This window comes from Natator depressus, chromosome 25 (assembly GCF_965152275.1).
Source record: "Natator depressus isolate rNatDep1 chromosome 25, rNatDep2.hap1, whole genome shotgun sequence".
Taxonomy (NCBI): Eukaryota; Metazoa; Chordata; order Testudines; family Cheloniidae; genus Natator; species Natator depressus.
This window is the reverse complement of record NC_134258.1, coordinates 4246569-4265803: the sequence shown is the minus strand read 5'-3', so window position 1 is coordinate 4265803 and position 19235 is coordinate 4246569. Positions and strand designations below refer to the sequence as shown.

General features: G+C 55.0%; 1 protein-coding gene across 1 annotated transcript in view; it reads right to left on the bottom strand.

Moving 5' to 3' along the window:
• UNC13A (unc-13 homolog A) overlaps window positions 1-14042 on the bottom strand; it is a 124342-nt gene extending 110300 nt beyond the window's left edge. Inside the window, exon 1 of the mRNA XM_074939554.1 lies at window positions 13802-14042. Within this exon, the coding sequence (XP_074795655.1) occupies window positions 13802-13823 (22 nt within the window). The 5' untranslated portion in view covers window positions 13824-14042. The remainder of the gene's footprint in view (window positions 1-13801) is intronic.
• Window positions 14043-19235: the final 5193 nt, after the last annotated feature.

Here is a 19235-nt window from a genome sequence, read left to right as displayed (position 1 = left end):
GGCTGGGGTTCCAGACTCGCGGAGCACCTGCGCTCGAGCTGAAAACAAGGAGAGCTGCAAGTGCTGCGTACATCTCAAAAAACAGATTTTGTGTCGTCCTGATCCCAACCTGCCTGATCGCCAGTGCAGAGTAGAGCAGCCTTAAGGCTGCTCTATTTTGGATCACCTCCCAACCATCCCCAGAGGCTGTTCCAGCAACTGGAGACCAAATGGATGCTGGGAGCCATAGCCACGCCCCTTTCCCCAGGCCAACTGTCACGGAGTCCCCGGGCGATGCTCTGGAACTGCTCCCTACGAAGCCAGGCAGGACTCTGGGGAAGTCTCCTCTCTGGGAGCAGACTGTCTGCAGGACATAAAGCTCACACGGCTTCCACCTTCCTGGGTCTGACCTCGGAGCATTCGGCATCCTCTGCCCCTCCGTGCGCTTCCCACAGCGAGTCCGCCCAGGCGGGGTCCTGGGGAAGCCAGAGGGTCCTGCCCCCCAACTCCGCAGTCAGACGGGAGTCTCAGCCAGCCAGTAAAACAGAGGTTTATTAGATGACAGGAACATGGTCTAAAACAGAGCTTGTAGGTGCAGAGAACAGGACCCCTCAGCTGGGTCCATTTTGGGGGTCAGTGAGCCAGACAGCCATGTCTGCCCTTCACTCCATGTCTCCAGCCAGCCCCAAACTGAAACTCTCTCCAGCCCCTCCTCCTCTGGGCTTTGTCCCTTTCCTGGGCCAGGAGGTCACCTGATTCCTTTGTTCTCCAACCCTTTAGCTCTCACCTTGCAGGGGGGAAGGGCCCAGGCCATCAGTTGCCAGGAAAGAGGGTGTCGGCCATTCTCTGTGTCCAGACCCCTGCACACACCTGCCCTCTAGGGCTCTGCAATGATCATACACACATATCCCACCCCCTAGATACTTAAGAACTGCATAGGGGAAACTGAGGCACCCCCACACTATTCAGAGGAAACATTAAGAACAGTCCCGCTTCGTCACACACACCCTCTACACTGGAAGTGGGACCCGTAGAGGAGCTGCTTAAGTGGCTGTATACTAGCTGGGATTCTCCCAGGCGGCAGGGGAGTCCTGAAATGACGGCATCCACTGGCTCTGGGCCTCCAGCTCAGCACACATCAGGCCTAGTTCTTGGGAGAGTCAGGCCTGCTTTGCACAGACTTAAGTAGCTCTGCCAGGGGTGAGGCTGGGGGGGGAAGGTTAGGGGGGCGGGGCAAGTTCAGGCATGTTGCAGGGCAAGTACACCCCATCCCCCTTTGTGGGGAGAGGCAACGGCGTTGTGGCACCGCGGTTAAGTCTGCCTGCTTGTCCTTAGCCTCAGGGCAGTACAGCCCAATGGTCAGAGCCAATATGGTGGCCCTTGATGGCAGGGCAGTATGATCCAATGGCCGGAGTCAATATAATCGCCCTCTCACTCAGGCTGTATGGCCTAGTGGCCACAGTCAGTGTGGCTGACTTCCTCAACACGGTTGTACGGCCCTAGTGGCCAGAGTCAATGAGGTTGCCCTCCTTAGCAGTGCTATGCATCCGAGTGGCCAGAGTTGGGGAAATGGGCCACTACCTGGGGCAGGGGTGTGGCAGCCATGGTAGGGGGACCCAGGCCCTCCCTCTCCAGGGGTCCCAGCCAAGGGCCTGGCAGTGGCGAGTGTGTGTGCCACTGAGTCAGCGGGGATCCAACTGAAACATGCTGACTCAAGATCCAGTTCTGTAACTGGTCCACTGTCTAATTCCCCTGGGCTACTTCCGACTATATTTCCTGATGTTGCGGTTTGGACACCTGCGGGTTCTCCGATCTCCTCAGCTGGCCCTGCTCCCGGCAGCTCCAACCTCCCTTGGGTGTCCACAGATATCCGGGCATCTGCCTGGGTCTCAGCACCTCTGGTTCCCACGGTCTAGAGTTTTGACTACTCCCATGTTGGAGCCTGCAAGGTGCATCCTTCCTCTCCAGCAGTCAGCCTAGAACGAGACAGGGCTGTTCCCCTTTATAGGGAAGTGTGGCCCAGCAGGGGCGAGGGGGCACGGTTTCAGCTGCCAGGAGTGCTAGCTTAACCCTTTCATCTCCAATGCGGGGCAAGTACACCCCATCACAAGGCTGTTAAACAATAATAATAAGACCTAGCTCTGATCAGTAGGTCTCAAAGTGGACCAGTGACTTTATCCCCATTTTGCAGATGGGGAAACTGAGGTACAGAGAGGGGCCGTGACTTGCCCCAGGTCAGTGACTGAGCCAGGCATAGAATGCAGGTGTCTCAAGTCCCAGCGCAGTGATCTATCCAGTAAACAACACTGCCTCCTAAACAAGGCTCAGCAGGGCCCACTGTCCTTTCCCTTTGCCTGCCTAACGGCATGGACAGCAGAGGGGTTCTTCCCACTCTCCCCGGGGGTGGCTGAGAAGGGAACTGGACCCACAGGGAGCAGTGGGTTGGGTTTGATCTGTCCTACCATTCCAGCCGGTTGTACGGGTGGCATCACATGTGGCTAGACAGATGGGCGAGGTGGCTGAGCCAGCAGTGCCAACAATATCTTACTTGGCAATTCTCTCCCTGTTGTCTGACAGTGCGGAACACGGCCAGACCTGAAGGGGGGTGTTTCACCCCCACTGTGCCCCGGTCCAGACAATCGCAGGTGGGGCTGGACACTGGAGCCCCATGTGAGAGTGTTTGTGACAGGGAAGTGTGAGCTAATGGTGAGAGGAGAGCACTGGGAGTCCGACAGAAATGTAGGGTTAGAAGGGACCACCAGGGGCGTCCTGCCTGACCCCTGCCAAGATGCAGGATTTGTAGACACGGGAGATGTGTGGTTAGAATAGGGGAATGGGAGTCACGATGCTGGAGTTGTCATCCCGGCAGTGACGAGAGGGGAGTTATTTTGCTTCTCGTTGCTCTGTAAAGGGGGTATAAATTCCTTCCTCCCTTGCAAGGTGTGCCGCGTTCCCTGAGGCCTGCAATGTACCTGGAGAAGGATGAAAGCAAGGAGCTCTGGCTCTGGGGAGTGCAATGTGCCCTTGCCTAGCCTGGGGAAGTGTTTTCCATGCTGAATCCATCCACCTGCCGAAGTTTAAGATGAAATGTCTCCCCTTCCCTCCCCCAACCCTGTTACCGAACTGGGTCTCCCTCCGAGTACAAATGGACTCCAGAAGATACAAGCCAGGAGGAACTCGCTGAATCTCTCAGGGCCCTATCGAGCACCCCAGCACGGGTGTTAGCTGAGCCACTCTGCGCCGATGGCTTTGAGCTGGGGAACGGAAGAGGCCAGCCCAGCAGTTGCCGCGCTTTGCTCCATGACCATTGGCGCTAACCGCTAGCTGCCTCCCTGGCTGGGCAGCAGGCTGCCTACAACAGGTGTTGTCTGGAGCTAGATCGGAGACAGCCGTCAGCTGCGTGAGCAGTCTGGCTATCACCGTACCCCAAAGCCACCATCCGAGGGAGAACCGCGCCAGGACGTCTAATGAGCCCCTGTGCGAAGCAGCACGTGGCACAGTGCCCGTGCCCTGCGCCAGCTCTCTTCAGCTGCCTGCTGACCGGAGCCCCAAGCACAGGGACTCACCCCGAGATCTCCAGCAAAGAAATCCAAGCGAGTCCTTTCTCTCAGCCTTGTGTGGCGCCGATCCGCCCCAGGCCCCACCCTTTGGTAGCAAGCAGGCAGCCGTGGCCTGGTGAAGGGTCCACGGGGCTACGTTTTGATCCGGGCTGTTGTTGCCGGATGAGAAGCCTGCTCCATTAGCCTAGCCGGCGGCCAGTGGCTGGACAGGAGCGTGACACCCTGGGGAGGTACGCATGGCTGGAAGAGTGGGCCAGCGGGGAGCTGATACGTTCCTATGTGGTTGGGTTTACAGCCCATCGGCTGGAAAGCGGCGCGCTGAGATGGGGGTAAGTGCAAGGCGTCTGGGCAGGTGGATTTCTGTGGCAGGAGCCCAAAGGCCGGGTGTACAGTGGCCACAAGGGGCGAGAGCAGCTTTGGGTTCCGTGTGGTCTAGTGGGTAGGACTCTGGCTGGAGAGCTGGTTCTAATCCTAGCTCTGCCACTCCCCTGCTGGCTGACCTGGGGCAAGTCTCTGCCCCTCTCTGTGCCCATTTGCCCTTTGTGTCTTTAGGCGGGAAGCTCTCTGGGTCAGGGATTGTCTCTCACTTGGTCTGGGCAGCGCCCAGCACAACCAGGCTTGGAGCCTGTAGCTGTTCCTTTAAAACGTGACAGTCACGCTCTTCTGTAAGAAGGGTGCCCGGAGCGAGGGGGAGACGAGCCAGAGCCTCCTCACCTCCAAAGAGTTGGGGCACAAAATTAACACGCTCCAAATGCAAATTTCATTCCTAGAGCGTGGCGCGCTCCCAGGCAATTCGCTTGCTGCTGAAAGGCAGCCCCTTCCCCTCAGCTATGTAATAACACTGAGCAGTTACACAGAGCTTTGCTGACATTAGCTCATCCTCTCCCCAGGAGAGGAAGAGTATCTCCATTTTACAGATGGGGAAACTGAGGCACAGAGCAGGGACATGACTTGCCCACGGGCAGACAACAGGTCTGAGTCCCAGTTAGCCTGACTCCCTGCAGAGGCAGATATGGATGGAGGGGCTTTAAGCTTCCTCAGTACTCCCTGCATTCTGGAGTAAGTTAGAACAGCCTCGGGGCTGCTCTAATCTATGCTTTTCCGCCGTATGGTCCCCCTGGGGGCCAGTGAATGGTCATGGTGCAGTGTGCTGTGGCCATGCCCCAGATCTTGCTCCTTATGCAAAGGGCTGGGAGCAGGGCTTGCTGGGGGAGGGGGGGCAAGGGAGCATTTGCAGAGGGCCATTCCTGCCCACTTTACAGCCCCCTTACACTGACAGGGTGATAGACAAGGCCCTGAGCATAAATGAGATGGGGGTCCAGCCAGTCTGTGCTGTTAATGATTTGTACTGGGTCCCCAATGTGCTGGGGGCTGTACAAAGAGGCAGCCCCTGTCCCAGAGAGCTGGCACTCTACGAACATGGGTGGTAGAACTGGGAATAGACCCCCGGCCATACAGCCAGGCTAGAACTCTCCTGTCGACATTCAGCCCTGGCTTGTTCCTTCTGATTATGTGGCTGGTTCATTTTCTGTTGGAACACACGGCTCTGGGGCTCATTCTGCAGGAAGTCGAGCATTTGAACAATTCCTGAGCTGACAGGCCCCTCCGCTCTGGGATCTGCAGGATGGGACTTGCTCCACAGACTCCGCTGTGTGAGTCAATTGCAGGGTTTGAACTTGTGCCGGGGGTTCAGAGGTACAAGCGAGCACTGGGCATTCCTGATTCTCCGGGAGCTCCCAGCCTGGGATCTCTTCCCAGCCACCCAAAGGGCACTGGGAACAGACACTCCTTCACATGCAAGCCCAGCTCCCTTCCTCTAAGCATCAACGCCTTCCCTCAGTGCCCAGAGCGACAAGCTGCAGCGCAGAGGGGAGGGGCCCGGTAATTGTACTATTAAAAGGAGCGAAAATCATTTTTTCCAAAAGCAAAATCAATGCCGGGAGAAGGCAACCAAGAGAGAAACCAGCCCAGCGCCAAGTGATGGGAGAAGAACCGTGTGGCCCTGCTGGAGCGGAACAGAAGCAAATGGAGCAATAAGTTGCGCAGATGCCAAACTGTGTGAATAATTAGGTAGCCTGAAAAGAGGTCAGTCCCAGCTTCATCCCCTCCCCGCCGGAGGAGTCATTGGCACTAGAATCACCACATCGAACTACGGGCACCTGTGCTGAGAGCTGGGACCTGGGCTTGCTGGGTGATGGAGATGGGAGTCCATGTGGAGACAGACGCTAGAGGACAATGTGATTGACTGGACTTCCTCTGCTGATTGCTGGTTTGCTCATGCCCACCCTCTCTGCACCTCCACCTCCTTCTGCACCTACCCCTCCCACCTTCCTCCCTCCCTGCCCCGCTCTGCAGAACCACAGGGGAAGGTGAGAACCGTAGTCCTGATCAGCTTTGTCCCGCAGGGGCATCACCTGGTGTACATCGGGCCATGGTTCTGCTCTTGAAGTCTGATGAAGTGCAGGTTGGACTCCACCCTTTGAGTCAATTGAATGGTGGTGAAGTTTTCTACATTAACCACAGTGGCAATGAGAGACCATCTCCAGTGTGGGCAGAGGATGGTCCCCTCCATACTTCCCCAACAACACACCTCCATCCTGACTGCCTCTAGCAGGGACAATTCACGCTACAGCCTCATTCATCTCTCAACTGCCCTGCTCAGATCACCAAGGTTGGGCCCAGCTGGTGCCAGATGGCAGCTTGGGGTGGGGACCCGGTCAGCTAGGGAATGGATGGAGACCACCACGTCCTTTAGCATCTCAACCTACCCTCAGGCTGGGATCTGCAAAGGGAGACAGGCTCCCACCTCCCACTGACTCTGGTGACCAGTAGCTGACAGCTGCTATCTCGGGGTGTGTTTAATGTCCCTGCAAGAGCGGCCAGGCTAACAAGGCCATTCCTGGGTCCCAGCTTTCACCGCACCTGCCTTTAGCTGCGCGCTCCGTACCTTACAGGGCTAGAACCCAGGCTTCCTGCACCCAGTGCTCCCTGGCATGCTAATGCATTGGGCCCAGAAAGGACGTGTAAGGGAACCCACCAAAGTTCCGATCCCCCGTCATCGCCTGTCCCTGGAACTTTGGGACTCGATGGCCGCAGGGGTGGAGGCCGGCCCCACGCCTTTGGAATTCACTCGCCTGCAGAAATACAATGGAGCAGGAACCCGGTGACTGTGAACACAAGCTGCACAATCTGCCCAGACCCTCTCCATGGATAGGATTCTGATTTGCTAGGTGTCTGGTTCAAGCAGCAGGGAACTTGGTCCTAGATCTTCAATTGTATTTAGGCGCTTAACTCCTATTGATTTCAGTGGGTCTTTGGTGCTACCATGAAGGCTCTGGGCCTTGGTCTCTTTTACTAAGTTCGAGTATCTTAAGCCTTGTAAAGCCACCCAGAGAACACAGTCGTGGGCTCCAAGTGGGGTCAAATCCTGAATCCTGTTTTACTGGAGTCACAGGGGGTGTTGCTGAGCTATGGAGCAAGCCAGGGCTCAGTTCTCCTCTCTCTCTCTGGTGTAAATCAGGAGTAACTCCATGGAAGCCAGTTTACAGTCTAGGTCCATCAACGGGTACTAGCCAGGATGGGCAGGGATGGTGTCCCTAGCCTCTGTTTGCCAGAAGCTGGGATTGGGCAATATGGGATGGATCACTTGGTGATTTCCTGTTCTGTTCATTCCCTCTGGGGCACCTGGCATTGGCCACTGTCGGAAGACAGGAGACTGGGCTAGATGGAGCCTTGGTCTGACCCAGTCTGGCCGTTCTTATGTTCTTCTGTTTAAACTCACTGTGAGAGCAGACTCAGGCCCCATGTAAGGACCCTGGGGATTTGTCTCTGCTTCTGACTGAGCCAGTCGTTATAGACGTAGGCCGGTGTGTGTGTGTGAGCAGCTGCTTCCTCAGCTGGTGTCAGTCAAAGGCCATGAGTTACGCAGCAGCTGAGGAATTAGCTCCCCGAATTTGTGCTATTGATACTGGGAACCGTAAGCCAGTTCTCCACTGCCGGGCAGTGCTTGGTATCTGGGGCACAGAGCAAAGGGGGCAAAATGCAGCCAAATGCGAACGGGGAGCGTTTGGGGCAGGCGTAGCCAAGGGCACAAGGCAGAGACGGGGCTCAGACCCTTCCTGCTCCTTTCCTGCCTGTCCCCATGGCTGTGGCAGGCCCAGCCTTCCACCCCAAAGCACCTGCTTGGCTTGGGCTGGCTTTGAATTGCGTTTCGCGAAGGGATGGCCAAGGGAGTCTTTTAACCCCCCCGGGGAGAATAGCCCCTCCAGACTCCCCCACCCAAACCCTGCTGCGACGCGAAATTTGGATGTTGAATTGACCCACTTGAAGTTGTTTTAAGCCTCTCAAAACGAGGGCTTTGAACAAACATTTTGCGGCATCCTACTATTACAGACACTTCAGGAAGGCACTTTAATAATGTCAAGAAAACGCCACCGCCCAAGTTCCTATTTATAGGACGCCTGGAAGTGAGAATCCACAAAGAAATGACTCCAATGTCGCGCTGGTGCTAAATATATTCCCAGGAGCTGTCATTGGGTCAGGCTGGCAACTAACCGCCCCGTTCCAGGAGGAGGCCCCCAATCCTGCATGTGGTCCATACCAGGGGCCCCACTGGACGCGTGGGTCGGTCGGATTGAAGGATCAGTGCCTTAGTGAGCAAATAGAGATGGCATTGTGCAGCTGGGCGGGTGAGAATCCATTGTCTAAGAGGCTCACCAAGGAAAGGGTGGCCTGGGAGGTGGAATTCATTCATGTGCAGAGGGCCCACCCAGGCTCTGTGCATGTAACCAAGACACCTCCTGGGGGTGGGGTTCTGTCCCATCTAGTGGCACCGAGATCACTTAAAGAGAGAGATAAAATGAATCTGCTTTATAGCCTTAGCTAACAGCCAGTTGGCTTTTAGCTCATGTGGTAGAGGCTCATGAATGACACTCCAGAGGTCCCAGGTTCGATCCCGCCAACCGGGGTCATGTGATAGAGGCTCATGAGTGACACTCCAGAGGTCCCAGGTTCGATCCTGCCAATCGGGGTCTGTCTGTGTTACATGTGCACCAGCAAGCCCCCTTTGGAGGATGTGAGTGGCACATGGGCCTTCCTCGCAGGACTGGATCCAACCCAGTCGGAGGAAAGGCAACAGAATCAGGCCAACTGTGTGAAAGAGCAATTTCTTACTGTTCTATGTATTTCAGATACCTAGGGCCAGATGCTCAGCTGGTGTGACTGACAGGTTCACCAAAGGCAATGTGACCATGCCAGTTTACACCAGCTGAGGATCTCTCTTCCTCGATTTAAAGTGCAGTGGAAAGGACAGGCATATCTTCCAAAACTGGGTGACTGGGCAAGAAAATGGCAGTCGAAATTCAATGTTGATAAATGCAAAGTAATGCACATTGGAAAACATAATCCCACCTATCCATGCAAAACGATGGGGTCTAAATTAGCTGTTATGACTCAAGAGAGATCTTGGAGTCATTGTGGAGAGTTCTCCGAAAACATCCACTCAATGTGCAGCGGCAGTCAAAAAAGCGACCAGAATGTTGGGAAAACATTGGGAAAGGGAGTGATAATAAGACTGAAAATATCATAATGCCACTCTATAAATCCATGGTACGCCCACACCTTGAATACTGAGTGCAGTGCTGGTCACCCCATCTCCAAAGAGATATTAGAACTTGGAAAAGTACAGAGAAGAACAACAAAAATGATGAGGGGTATGGAACAGCTTCCACATGAGGAGAGATTAAAACACTGGGACTGGTCAGCTTGGGAAAGAGACGGCTGAGGGGGGAGATGACAGAGGTCTATAAAATCATGGCTGGTGTGGAGACAGTGAATAGAGAAGTGATATTTACCCCTTCACATAAACAGAAGAACCTGGGGTCACCCAAAGAAATTAATAGACAGTAGGTTTAAAATCAACATAATGAAGTATTTCTTCACACAACACACAGTCAACCTGTGGAACTCATTGCCAGGGGATGTTGTGAAGGCCAAAACAATAACTGGGTTCAAAAAAGAATTAGATCAGTTCATGGAGGATAGGTCCATCAATGGCTGTTAGCCAAGATGGACAGGGATGCAACCCCATGCTCTGGATGTCCCTGAACTTCTGACAGTCAGAAGCTGGGACTGGTTTTCAGGAGATAGATCACTCGATAATTGCCCTGTTCTGTTCATTCCCTCTGAAGCACCTGGCACTGGCCACCTTTGGAGGATAGGATACTGGGCTAGCTGGCCCATTGGGCTGACCCAGTATGGCTGTTCTTATGTTCGTCAGACGAGGTCACTGATCAGCGCTGGCCTGGGTTTTTTGTGTCTCCTGCATTCATAGAGGTCACGCTACACCCCAGTTTGCAGCCCTGGCTATTATTGTGCTGTATTTCATTGTAGGACCCACAATGGCAAGCAGAATATAGTCCTCTGCTGGGATTTCTGGGGGCATCTGTGTAGGGCTCCGGCTCCTGTTCAGGATTCGAGGAGAAGATTTAATTCAGAGCGGGGAGGCACGGGCAAGAGTGAACTGACTCTATCAGACATGGAAGCAAAAATAGACTCAAAAACCGGGAGGACTGTAGTGATGTTACTTCCCAAAGTTGCAGCAAGTGCATCTGAAGCCGCTTAAAGATGTGGGGCCAGATTCTCAGCTGGCGTCAGTGAGGTCCCGCCACTGGAACGCCATCGATTTAACCCAGCTGAGAATCTGGCCTTGATCCTTTTCCACCAGGAAGCCTGCCCAGAAAAAACGGTGAGGCGAACCCTGCTGAGCCCATTGTTAATTAAGCTTGTGCATTCAAACAATCTAACTTGTTCTGCCCTGGAGCTACGGTGCCTGTGAAGGGCTCTGAAATAAATGATAGTTAAGCCGAGTTGACGGCCCCCTGGAAGCTGTGCTCGTTAAAGAAAGACGCTCAGAGCTGTCAGTCTTAGTCAGAAAAGCAGGCGGGGGTGTGGCTCATGCCCTGTTATTTAAATCCTCCAGCTCCATGCATAAAAATAAATATGTGCCATCATATTTCTTGCCCTACTTTTCCCTGATCATTTTACAGTGACATTAAAATGCCAGTGGCAGAGGCGAGTAGTTTAGCAAAGGTCTGGCTTGACTTCCGAAGCTTCCAGACTTGTGCTCCTTTAACGCACCTGCTGGGGGAACTTGCAAACCGCACGGAAAAGAAAGGGAAAGGCAGGGAGAAACCAGGGCAAAACCAAGAGCCAGGTGCAATGGGCAGCAGTGCCTGCTGGATACCTATTGCCGGATGGGGACAGGTGGGTCCCCCTCTCAACCGAGGGGGAGGAATCACTGAGCCCAGAGAACCCCGGACAGTGTCCACCTGCGCTCACGGGTGTCTGAGGAGTCAGTGGACCCTGCCCAGAGGAATCCTGCTTGGAGGCGTGATCGGACGAGGGGCTGGGGACGGGCACCACAGTGACAGAGCCACCCCCATCCAGCTTCCTCTTCCTGGAGTGAGGGTTGGCTGTCTTGGCCAGCGCCAGGAGGAGGTTGACAAGGAGGTCTCAAGACTTGGTGGGGCCACGGATGAAGTGTATGCTAATAGGGGTGATGGATTCTTCCTAACAATGTGGGGAGGGGCACGAGTCCCTGCCCCCTCCATGGCCCCGCCCCACTGCTTCTCCCTGGCCAAGCCGGAGCTGAGCAGGGGAACGGAGCCCAGGCTCCTCCACCTGCCTGGGGAGGTGGGTCCCAAGACCAGCCCCTGGCCCGTGTCCCCGCCCAGGGCAGGTGGAGGGCCCATGGCTTCCCACAGCTGCCCACGCAGCTCTTACCCCGACCTGGCTTCAGCTTCTGGCCTGGCTGGGGGGGTGGGGTCTTGGGGGCCAAAGAGCAGACACTGGGCCATGATAAGAGCAGCGCAGGCAGCTATGGGGAGACCCTCCAACTGCCCTGCGGAGGGACTGGGGGGTGGGAACACAGACCGGGGGCTGCTTTTGGGACCCCCACCCCCACCCCAGGCAGGTGGAGGGTCCATGGTTCCCCACAGCTGTCCAGGCTCCCCGGGCTGGGCTCCAGCTTCTGGCCAGGCCTGGGGGGCAGGGCCTTGGGGGAAGAGGAGGGGCAGGGGGCTGTGGCCATGGTGAAAAGTGGATGGGCCATGACCCTGTGGCCCCTTGGTTCCGGTCCCCCTGACGCTAATCCAGAAGGTGCAGGGCAAAGTGCAGCTAGAACCCCAATGAGCCGTTCTGTAGGAGCGGGAAGAGGGGCTGCAGCCTGGCAGGGCAGGCGTCAAGGGAGTCTGTGAACAGCGCCACATACACACCCATGCTCATGGCTCCATGGCAGAGCCACCAACCAATGTCCCCGGCAGGCCGGGGCCCAAGGCAGGACATCCGTGCCATATAGGGAAGGCACTCAGAGCCTGCCAAAAATCGAAGGCTGCACCACCCAGCAAACCACAGGACGCCATCCTCTGTAGTGAATTCATTCATAAACTGTTCTCAACCGAAGCCTGTCGCTGGAGCACACCGAACAATCTGCGCCGTGATTTATAGGAGAAACCTTTAATAATAAGAATCCACCCCCCCTTCCCAGCACACCCCGCCCCCTCATCAATCCACAGGGCGCCTCAAGGCAGCAAAAGGCTATTTCCCCAATCATTTATGGCAGGCTCTTTATTAATTTGCATGCATATGCCCAAGGCTCGGGGGACTGATCAATGGAACATGTAAATAGAGCGGTGTAATTGGATCGGGTGGGCTGGCCCTGACTCTTTCCGGCTGGCATGGTGGGCAAAGGGGGTGCTTTATTCCTTAACATTTCTGCGGGTTTCCTCCAAAGGCAGACACACGGCTTTTAATGCAAAGCTGATCGCCTCCAGAAAGGTCTGCTGGGACAAGCTCTGATAAGAGGGCATCATTTGTGTCATCCCCCTCTTCTTCCCCTCCCCCCATATGCAATTTCTTTCAGTGCACCTGCCAAATATGCAAAGACCGTCTAACAATGCCAGCTGGGTGTTCTAGACTGGGTTGGGTTTTGTGAATGAAGCTGCTGTGGGGAAGGCTCGCACACTGCTGAGCGCCCCGGCTTTCAGACGGGCTCCACGCAGCGGGATATTCAGCCGGGAAGCCAGCACACCACTGCTCCCTGAAAACAACCGAGCTTTGCCAAATAAACATCTGTCTAAATCCTGAAGGTTGTCCCACCGAGTGCTTTCAAAGCAGGATTAGTGTATGTGAGGCATAGTGCTACTAGCCAGCCACCTCCCTCCCCACTGGGACCCTTTTCAAAATCATAAAAAGGCTCCTAAATTCCATGCTCCACATCCTTAAAAGTTCAGCCCCAGCCAGCAGCTTATTCTCGATCCCTTATGACGACATTGCTAGTTCTTTGGAAATGGATCAGAACAAGAATACCGACACGTTTAACATTAAATGGATGTACATGGAAACTCCCCCCCGCACTCCCTCTCTCACACACACCCTCAGATGGGCTGTAAAATGCCAAGTATAAACTAAGCGATCTTTCCAAATGTCACCTCTCAACTTACTGACTTCAAAATGAATAAAATGGCATTAGAAAGACAGGTTTGGAATTAATATTGGTTCAAAAGGAGAGAATTCCCCCCCCCACCCCCAATGCATTAAAGAGAAGGTGCAAATCACTCCTCGCTACAAAAATAGCTTGCCAAAAAAAAGTGAAAATCAATTCTGGTATAAATTAGCAGTGCAAATGCCCTGCACAGGATTAACCATCATTGCAGAGAAAGCAGCTCTAGGATTAACCCACATTCAGCTGCCCTCTTTAAATCCCAATGGTTAGACTCTAACGTGTAATAAATACCAACCCCATCCACCCGCAATAATCGCTTTCAAAAAAATCCTACGGATCGGTCGCTACAGGGGGGCAGATAGGAGCCATTCAATGCAAACAAAAATGTGTGGGTCTTGCAACGATTTCCATCGACTTCCTCCGTTATTACAAAGGCATCCTAAAGGCAGGCATATGCACACCCACAAATTAGCCATGTGCTGAAGGTGGGAAAGAAGGAAATGGTCTTTCAGCTGCCAGAGTGGATCATTTATTAAATAGCCCCATTTCACGCCCTCCCCCGCCCCAATTCCCTCGGTCAGTGTCTGTTTCTAATGCTCTGTTCCTGCACCCATTAGCTGGGTTCATATATCGACGGAGTCACTTGGTTGCAACACACACAGCTCGACTCCCAGCTGTTAAGCAGCCGAGCAGTATGTATCGCACCCAATCTGTGTGCCTGGAGATATAATAGAGACACCCGGTCTGGTCCTTGCCTTACCTCCAACGCAGAGCAAAGACATGTTCCGTCCTCTTGTCTGCTACCACATGGGCTCCGGGGGACTTCCGAGTGAGCCCTTAGCTGGGTGCCTGCTTGGGAAAGGGTGTGTGCTTGCTAGAAAATTGCATACTGCTCCATCTGCCTCTGTGTGGGCTGCTCCTCACCCGGGTCGCTAGCAGCCAGCCATTTTGTTTCAGCACCGAGGCCTATGGACAGCTCCTGACGTCAAGCTGATGAGAGGCAGGAGGCGGGTGTACTGGGGGCAGCTGATTAGCTGGGGTTGGGTCTATTCTTAAAGGCACCCAAGCTGGCTGTCGGTGGAAGTGTGTGTATGAATAATGCACATCCAGAGAATCCCCTTGGCTCGCCAGCACCGAAAGCACTCGCAGGCCGTGGGCCATCGACCATTATGTACCTGGCTTTGGGACCAGATCGCCCCCCACCCCGCAGCTGGGCTACTGTTCACCTGAAACCTGCTTATTTCCCCCTCTGATGCATGACTTGGTGTGCTTTCTGGGACTGTCTGTGTGTGTGTGGGGGTCTGGTATCTGGATCAAGGAGGTCCGGGGAGGGGCCTGCTCTGAAGAGCACCCTGTCCAAAGAGCATCAGAGGGCTGGGTGTCTGGGTCTGGCACTCACTCCACGTCAGACTGGCTCAGCTCAGGAATAGAAAGATCCCTCCCGCCCCGAGAGGTGAGGTCCAGATTCACAGCTGATGTAAAACAGCCTGGATCTGCTGAATCTCTGTGGTCCCCTGCACCCTGCTATGTGAGAGCCTCACAAACATTCACCTCCCAATGGCCCTGCTGGGTCAGCAAGTATTAGCATCATCCCCATTTGACAGAAAAGAAACGGAGGCACCGGGACTATCCCAGGTCACACACATTGTAGCAGCTTTGGAGGGGGTTGCAGGTCTCCAAAACGCCAGTCCCCTGGCTTAAGCACAAGAACATCCTTCTCCCCTCTTCCTGGACGCTCCCCCCACCCCACGGTGCTATCTTGTGACCTCATCACACCTCCTGCCCTGAGTGACACCTGTGCAAAGCCCACTGCCAGGGTATACAATGGGGGAGGTCACAGCGGGACACGGACCCAGCAAGGATAGCTATAAAAACCACACTGGGCTCTTGAGCAGCATGCTTTAAGCACTGTCTTACTAACGCTGCTCCTCCCGGCTCATGGCAGACCCACCCCTTTCTTCAGGCCACTGTAAGCACGGCCCATCTTCCCCTGTCATCGCAGGTCATGTAACAATTCTGAAATGCAGGCCAGATGGGGTCTGGCAAAGCTCAGTGGAAGGGGCTGATGGGCTGCCTGCCCCTTCTGCTGGCCCTCTGCACAGGGCAAATTTCCCACCCCGACAGCAGCTCCTCTGGGTACGATGGTGCCGTTTTAACTTTGACACTTTTGAGCAAAGAGCTGGATCTTAGGAACCAACCGAAATAGTAGCATTGTTTTCTTGCACCCTTTCGGACCCCTCTCCCCCGATAGTGGCTCAGCCTTCCAGCCCTCTATCTAGGCCATTGCGTGGCTTGGGATGGCAGGTTTCCCCACTCAGCCTTCCAGCCCTCTGTCTAGTCCATTGCATGGCTTGGGGTGGCAGGTTTCCCCACTCAGGCTGTATCAATCCACCTCAGCGCCACATTCGGCTCCTAAGTAGCCCAGGCTCAGCCCCTGAAGAGTCTGGCAGATGGCTGGCTTATTCAGCTGCTGACCTGATCACGTGTCTCCATGATTCGAAGCCCTCCAAGGCTGCAGTGTCTGAATCTCCCAAATAAGGATGAATTTCCCCCCAAGCCTGTGGGTCAGTGTGATTAATCTCATTTAACAGATGGAAAGAAGAGACATTAGGAAGTCAGTCCCACTGGTGCCTTACCCACAAGGCATCACATACACCCTCTGCTAGCACCAAGGAGCTGGCTTTTGGGGTCTCCTCTGGCAGGTTCCCGTACTGCTCAGCGATGGCTTGAAGGCCGTCTATGGAGTGGCTATGACACCTCCAGCGGGCCAGGTGTCAATGCTGGCTCAGGTGCACCCCTGGAGCCTGATCCCCTGTTGTGATCTGGGCCCTTGTCACCCCTGCAGCAGCACAAAGAAGCCATAAAGCGGATGTACCCACGGCCACCGGGGCACTCTACGGCACCGGGGAAATCCTGGCTCTGCGCCAGCCCCTTGGCAGTCCCTGGTGTAGCCGGGCGGGAGGGTATAGGAGTGGGACTGAGGACATGGCTGGAGCACTGCTGCACCCTGGCTATTCCTAGATGCCGGGATGGCCCCTTGGGGTCCCCTTGGGGCCCTAGGCAGGTGAATTAGGGCAGCGAGACTGCTGTGCTGAGGGCAGGCCCCATGACATGGGCAGCTTGCCGGTGGCGGAAAGCCCTGAAGACTGAAGCCTCGAGCTGATATTCTCCAAGGCCAAGAGGGACCGTTGTGATCACCTGGCCTTAGCTCCTGTATAACTCAGGCCTGAAAGCTTCCCCAAATCGCTCCTAGAGCAGGTCTGTCAGACGAACATCCAATCGGGCTTTATACTTGCCAGTGGTGGAGACGCCACCACGACCCTGGGTAAATTAAATCCACAGAACAGACCCAGCATGAGGTGGGGAGCAGCTTCCCCTACTGTACCCCGACTCCGAAACAGGCTGAGATGTGGGAATCTCATGAGATAGATTTGTTTTTAATACTGTCTCATTCCCTTTGAAATTCCTACTTTTCTGCGGGCTTATGTGAAGCCGCTGAAAATACGGTTAGGAGGAAACAAAAGCAAAAGACACACGTAGGGCCTGAGTTTTCACTGCTTTGCGCTTTGTGTCGTCCTATACACCTGGGGGTAGCAGGTTGCCACGGCAGCACAAGGATGGCCCGATGGGCAGAGCCCCGGGTACCAGTGCTCCATAGGCACTCGGCTGCTGACTCCCTGTCTCCTGGGATGAGTCAATGGGAGTTAGGTGCCTAGATACATCTGAGGAGTTGGGCCTCAGTTTCCCACCTGTACAATGGGGATGCCGGGCCTGGCCTGCCTCCCAGGGCTGTTGGGAAAGTGTGAGGTGCTCAGATGCTTTGGTAATAGGGGTCATAGACATGGGCGATGGGTATCAAAGGCCAGGGCAGGCTAAGCCTCCCCTGACCCAGGCAATGGCCCTGCCCATGTTCCGCCCCAAGGCGCCACCCTCCCTTTCCCTCTCCCCTGAAGCCAGTAGGGGCTCAGCTCCAGCCAGCAGCCTGGACCTCAGACAGGCCACTGGCTGGGGCGGCCAGGGGCGGCTTGGGCCAGCCTGGGGGTCAGGCCAGTGGCTTGGGCCAGCACTTGAGCCCAGTGCGGCTGGGGAGGCGGGCCGGGCCTCCTCCAGCCATGGGGGCTCAGGGGTTCACCTGCCGCCCATGGTCATATAAGCACCTAAGATAGATTTTGCACCGGTGTCAATGACTGCACAAGATGCAGGACACAGGGGAGAATGAGCTACTCCCTAAGGGTCATGTTCACAGGTATTAAAGCCAGAAGGGACCCTTCTGATCATCTAGTCTGATCTCCTGCATAGCACAGGCCAGAGAATGCCACAGAGTGGCTCCTGCAGCCAGCCCATACCTTGTGGTTGAGCTAGATGTGTCTCTTTTAAAAACCATCTCGATTTAAAGGCTGCAAGTGATGGAGGATCCACGACGTCCCGGCTCAGTCCAGCCCATCCTGGTCTCAGCGCACAGCAGTAACAGCAGCCCCAGGGCAGATCTCGGAACCACTTTCAAATGAAAAGGGTTGGCTTGGGTTGGGTTGTTTTTTTTTAAACCCCAAACTACCCAGCCAGTCTGACCGTGTTAAGTCAGACAATTCATAACTCAGTACGGGCTGTACTGATGTGCCCAACTGCGGATCAGTCTTAATGCCAGGCGACGGGAACCCAAGAACACTGTGGCATCCTTCGAACATGCATTCACCTGCAGTGTTTGCAGGAAGAAAGATTGACTGGAAATCAACAAATGGAAGAGTCAGCTGCTTCTTTGTTCATATAAGGAAGGTGGCTCCGGCTGGGGATGTGGGCTCCAGGGTGGGGCCAGGGATGAGGGGTTTCGGGTGAAGGAAGGGGCTCCAGGTTGGGGCAGGGGCCTGGGGTGTGGAGGGGGGGTGAGGGCTCTGACTGGGAGTGTGGGCTCTGGAGTGGGGCCAGGGATGAGGGGTTTGGGATGCAGGAGTGGGCTGGGGCAGGGTGTTGGGGTGGGTGCATGCTCTGGGAGGGAGTTTGGGTGCAGGAGGGGACTCCAGGCTGGGGCAGGGGGTTCAGGGTGCGGAGGCCCAGCAGCACTTACTGCAGCTCCCAGGAAGTGGCCGCCAGGTCCCTGCAGCCCTAGGTGCATGGGCGGCCAGGGAGGCTCCACACGCTGCCCTTGCGCCAGGGGCCACCAGGGGCCCTTTTCGACTGGGCCTTCCGGTCGGAGACCAGACGCCTGGCACCCCAGGCTGGACTCATGCAGCAGCCACAAGGCCTAGGCATACGTCAGCCAGACATCTGGGAAGTAGCTACACAGAAGAAATTGGTCCAGACTCCCAGTCCCTGAGCTCGGACAGAGGTGGCTTTTAAGAATTCCCCCCAGCCCTGCACCTTGTGTCATCATGGACACGGGGTAAAGTAAGGGCGGAGCAGGTACAAACCCCCACCAAGTCAGAACGGTAACTTGCGGCCCAAAGGGCCCAGCTGACACAGCCTGCCTCTTTGGGCCCCTGGAGTGGCTGAGATCCAGGAGTCAAGCTGTGTTCAAATCCCAGTGGTGACCTTGGACAAGTCTCTCACTCGCTCGTAACCTCAGTTTCCCATCTATAAAATGGGGATAATAATTGGTCCTTTGCTTTGTCTAGTTCATGGGGCTGGTCAACATTTGCATCCGATGAAGTGAGCTGTAGCTCACGAAACCTTATGCTCAAATAAATTGGTTAGTCTCTAAGGTGCCGCAAGTCCTCCTTTTCTTTTTTCCATTGGAACTGATTCCCCTCCCCACCCTCCATGAAGAGTGCCTGCTCTCAGCCCCCAAACCCAAAGCGTTTCAGCGGAAAAGGAAATCGTTTTGGTTCTCAGCCTAAATGCAGGGATATTAAAATTGTGCTGAAAACCTGTCGGCGCAAGGCTCTTAGAGCGATAACATGGGGGAGGGAATATCTTTTACGGGACCAACGGCTGCGGGTGAAAGAGACAAGGTTTCGAGCACCACACAGCTCTTCCGCAGGTCTTCGGGAGGAGCCCTGCAGAGCTTGGAAGTTTCTCTCTTTCCCCAGTGGAAGTTGGGGCAATAACCGATCTCACCCCCCCCCCCCCCCCCGTCTCTGCTGAACAATTGACATGTTTGGTGCAAAATTTAGACAAAACCATTATTTCATCAGAAATTTTTTCAGGAACGTAGCCCACCCCCCATCTTTGACCAGCTCTGCTATTTAGACTGCAGGGTC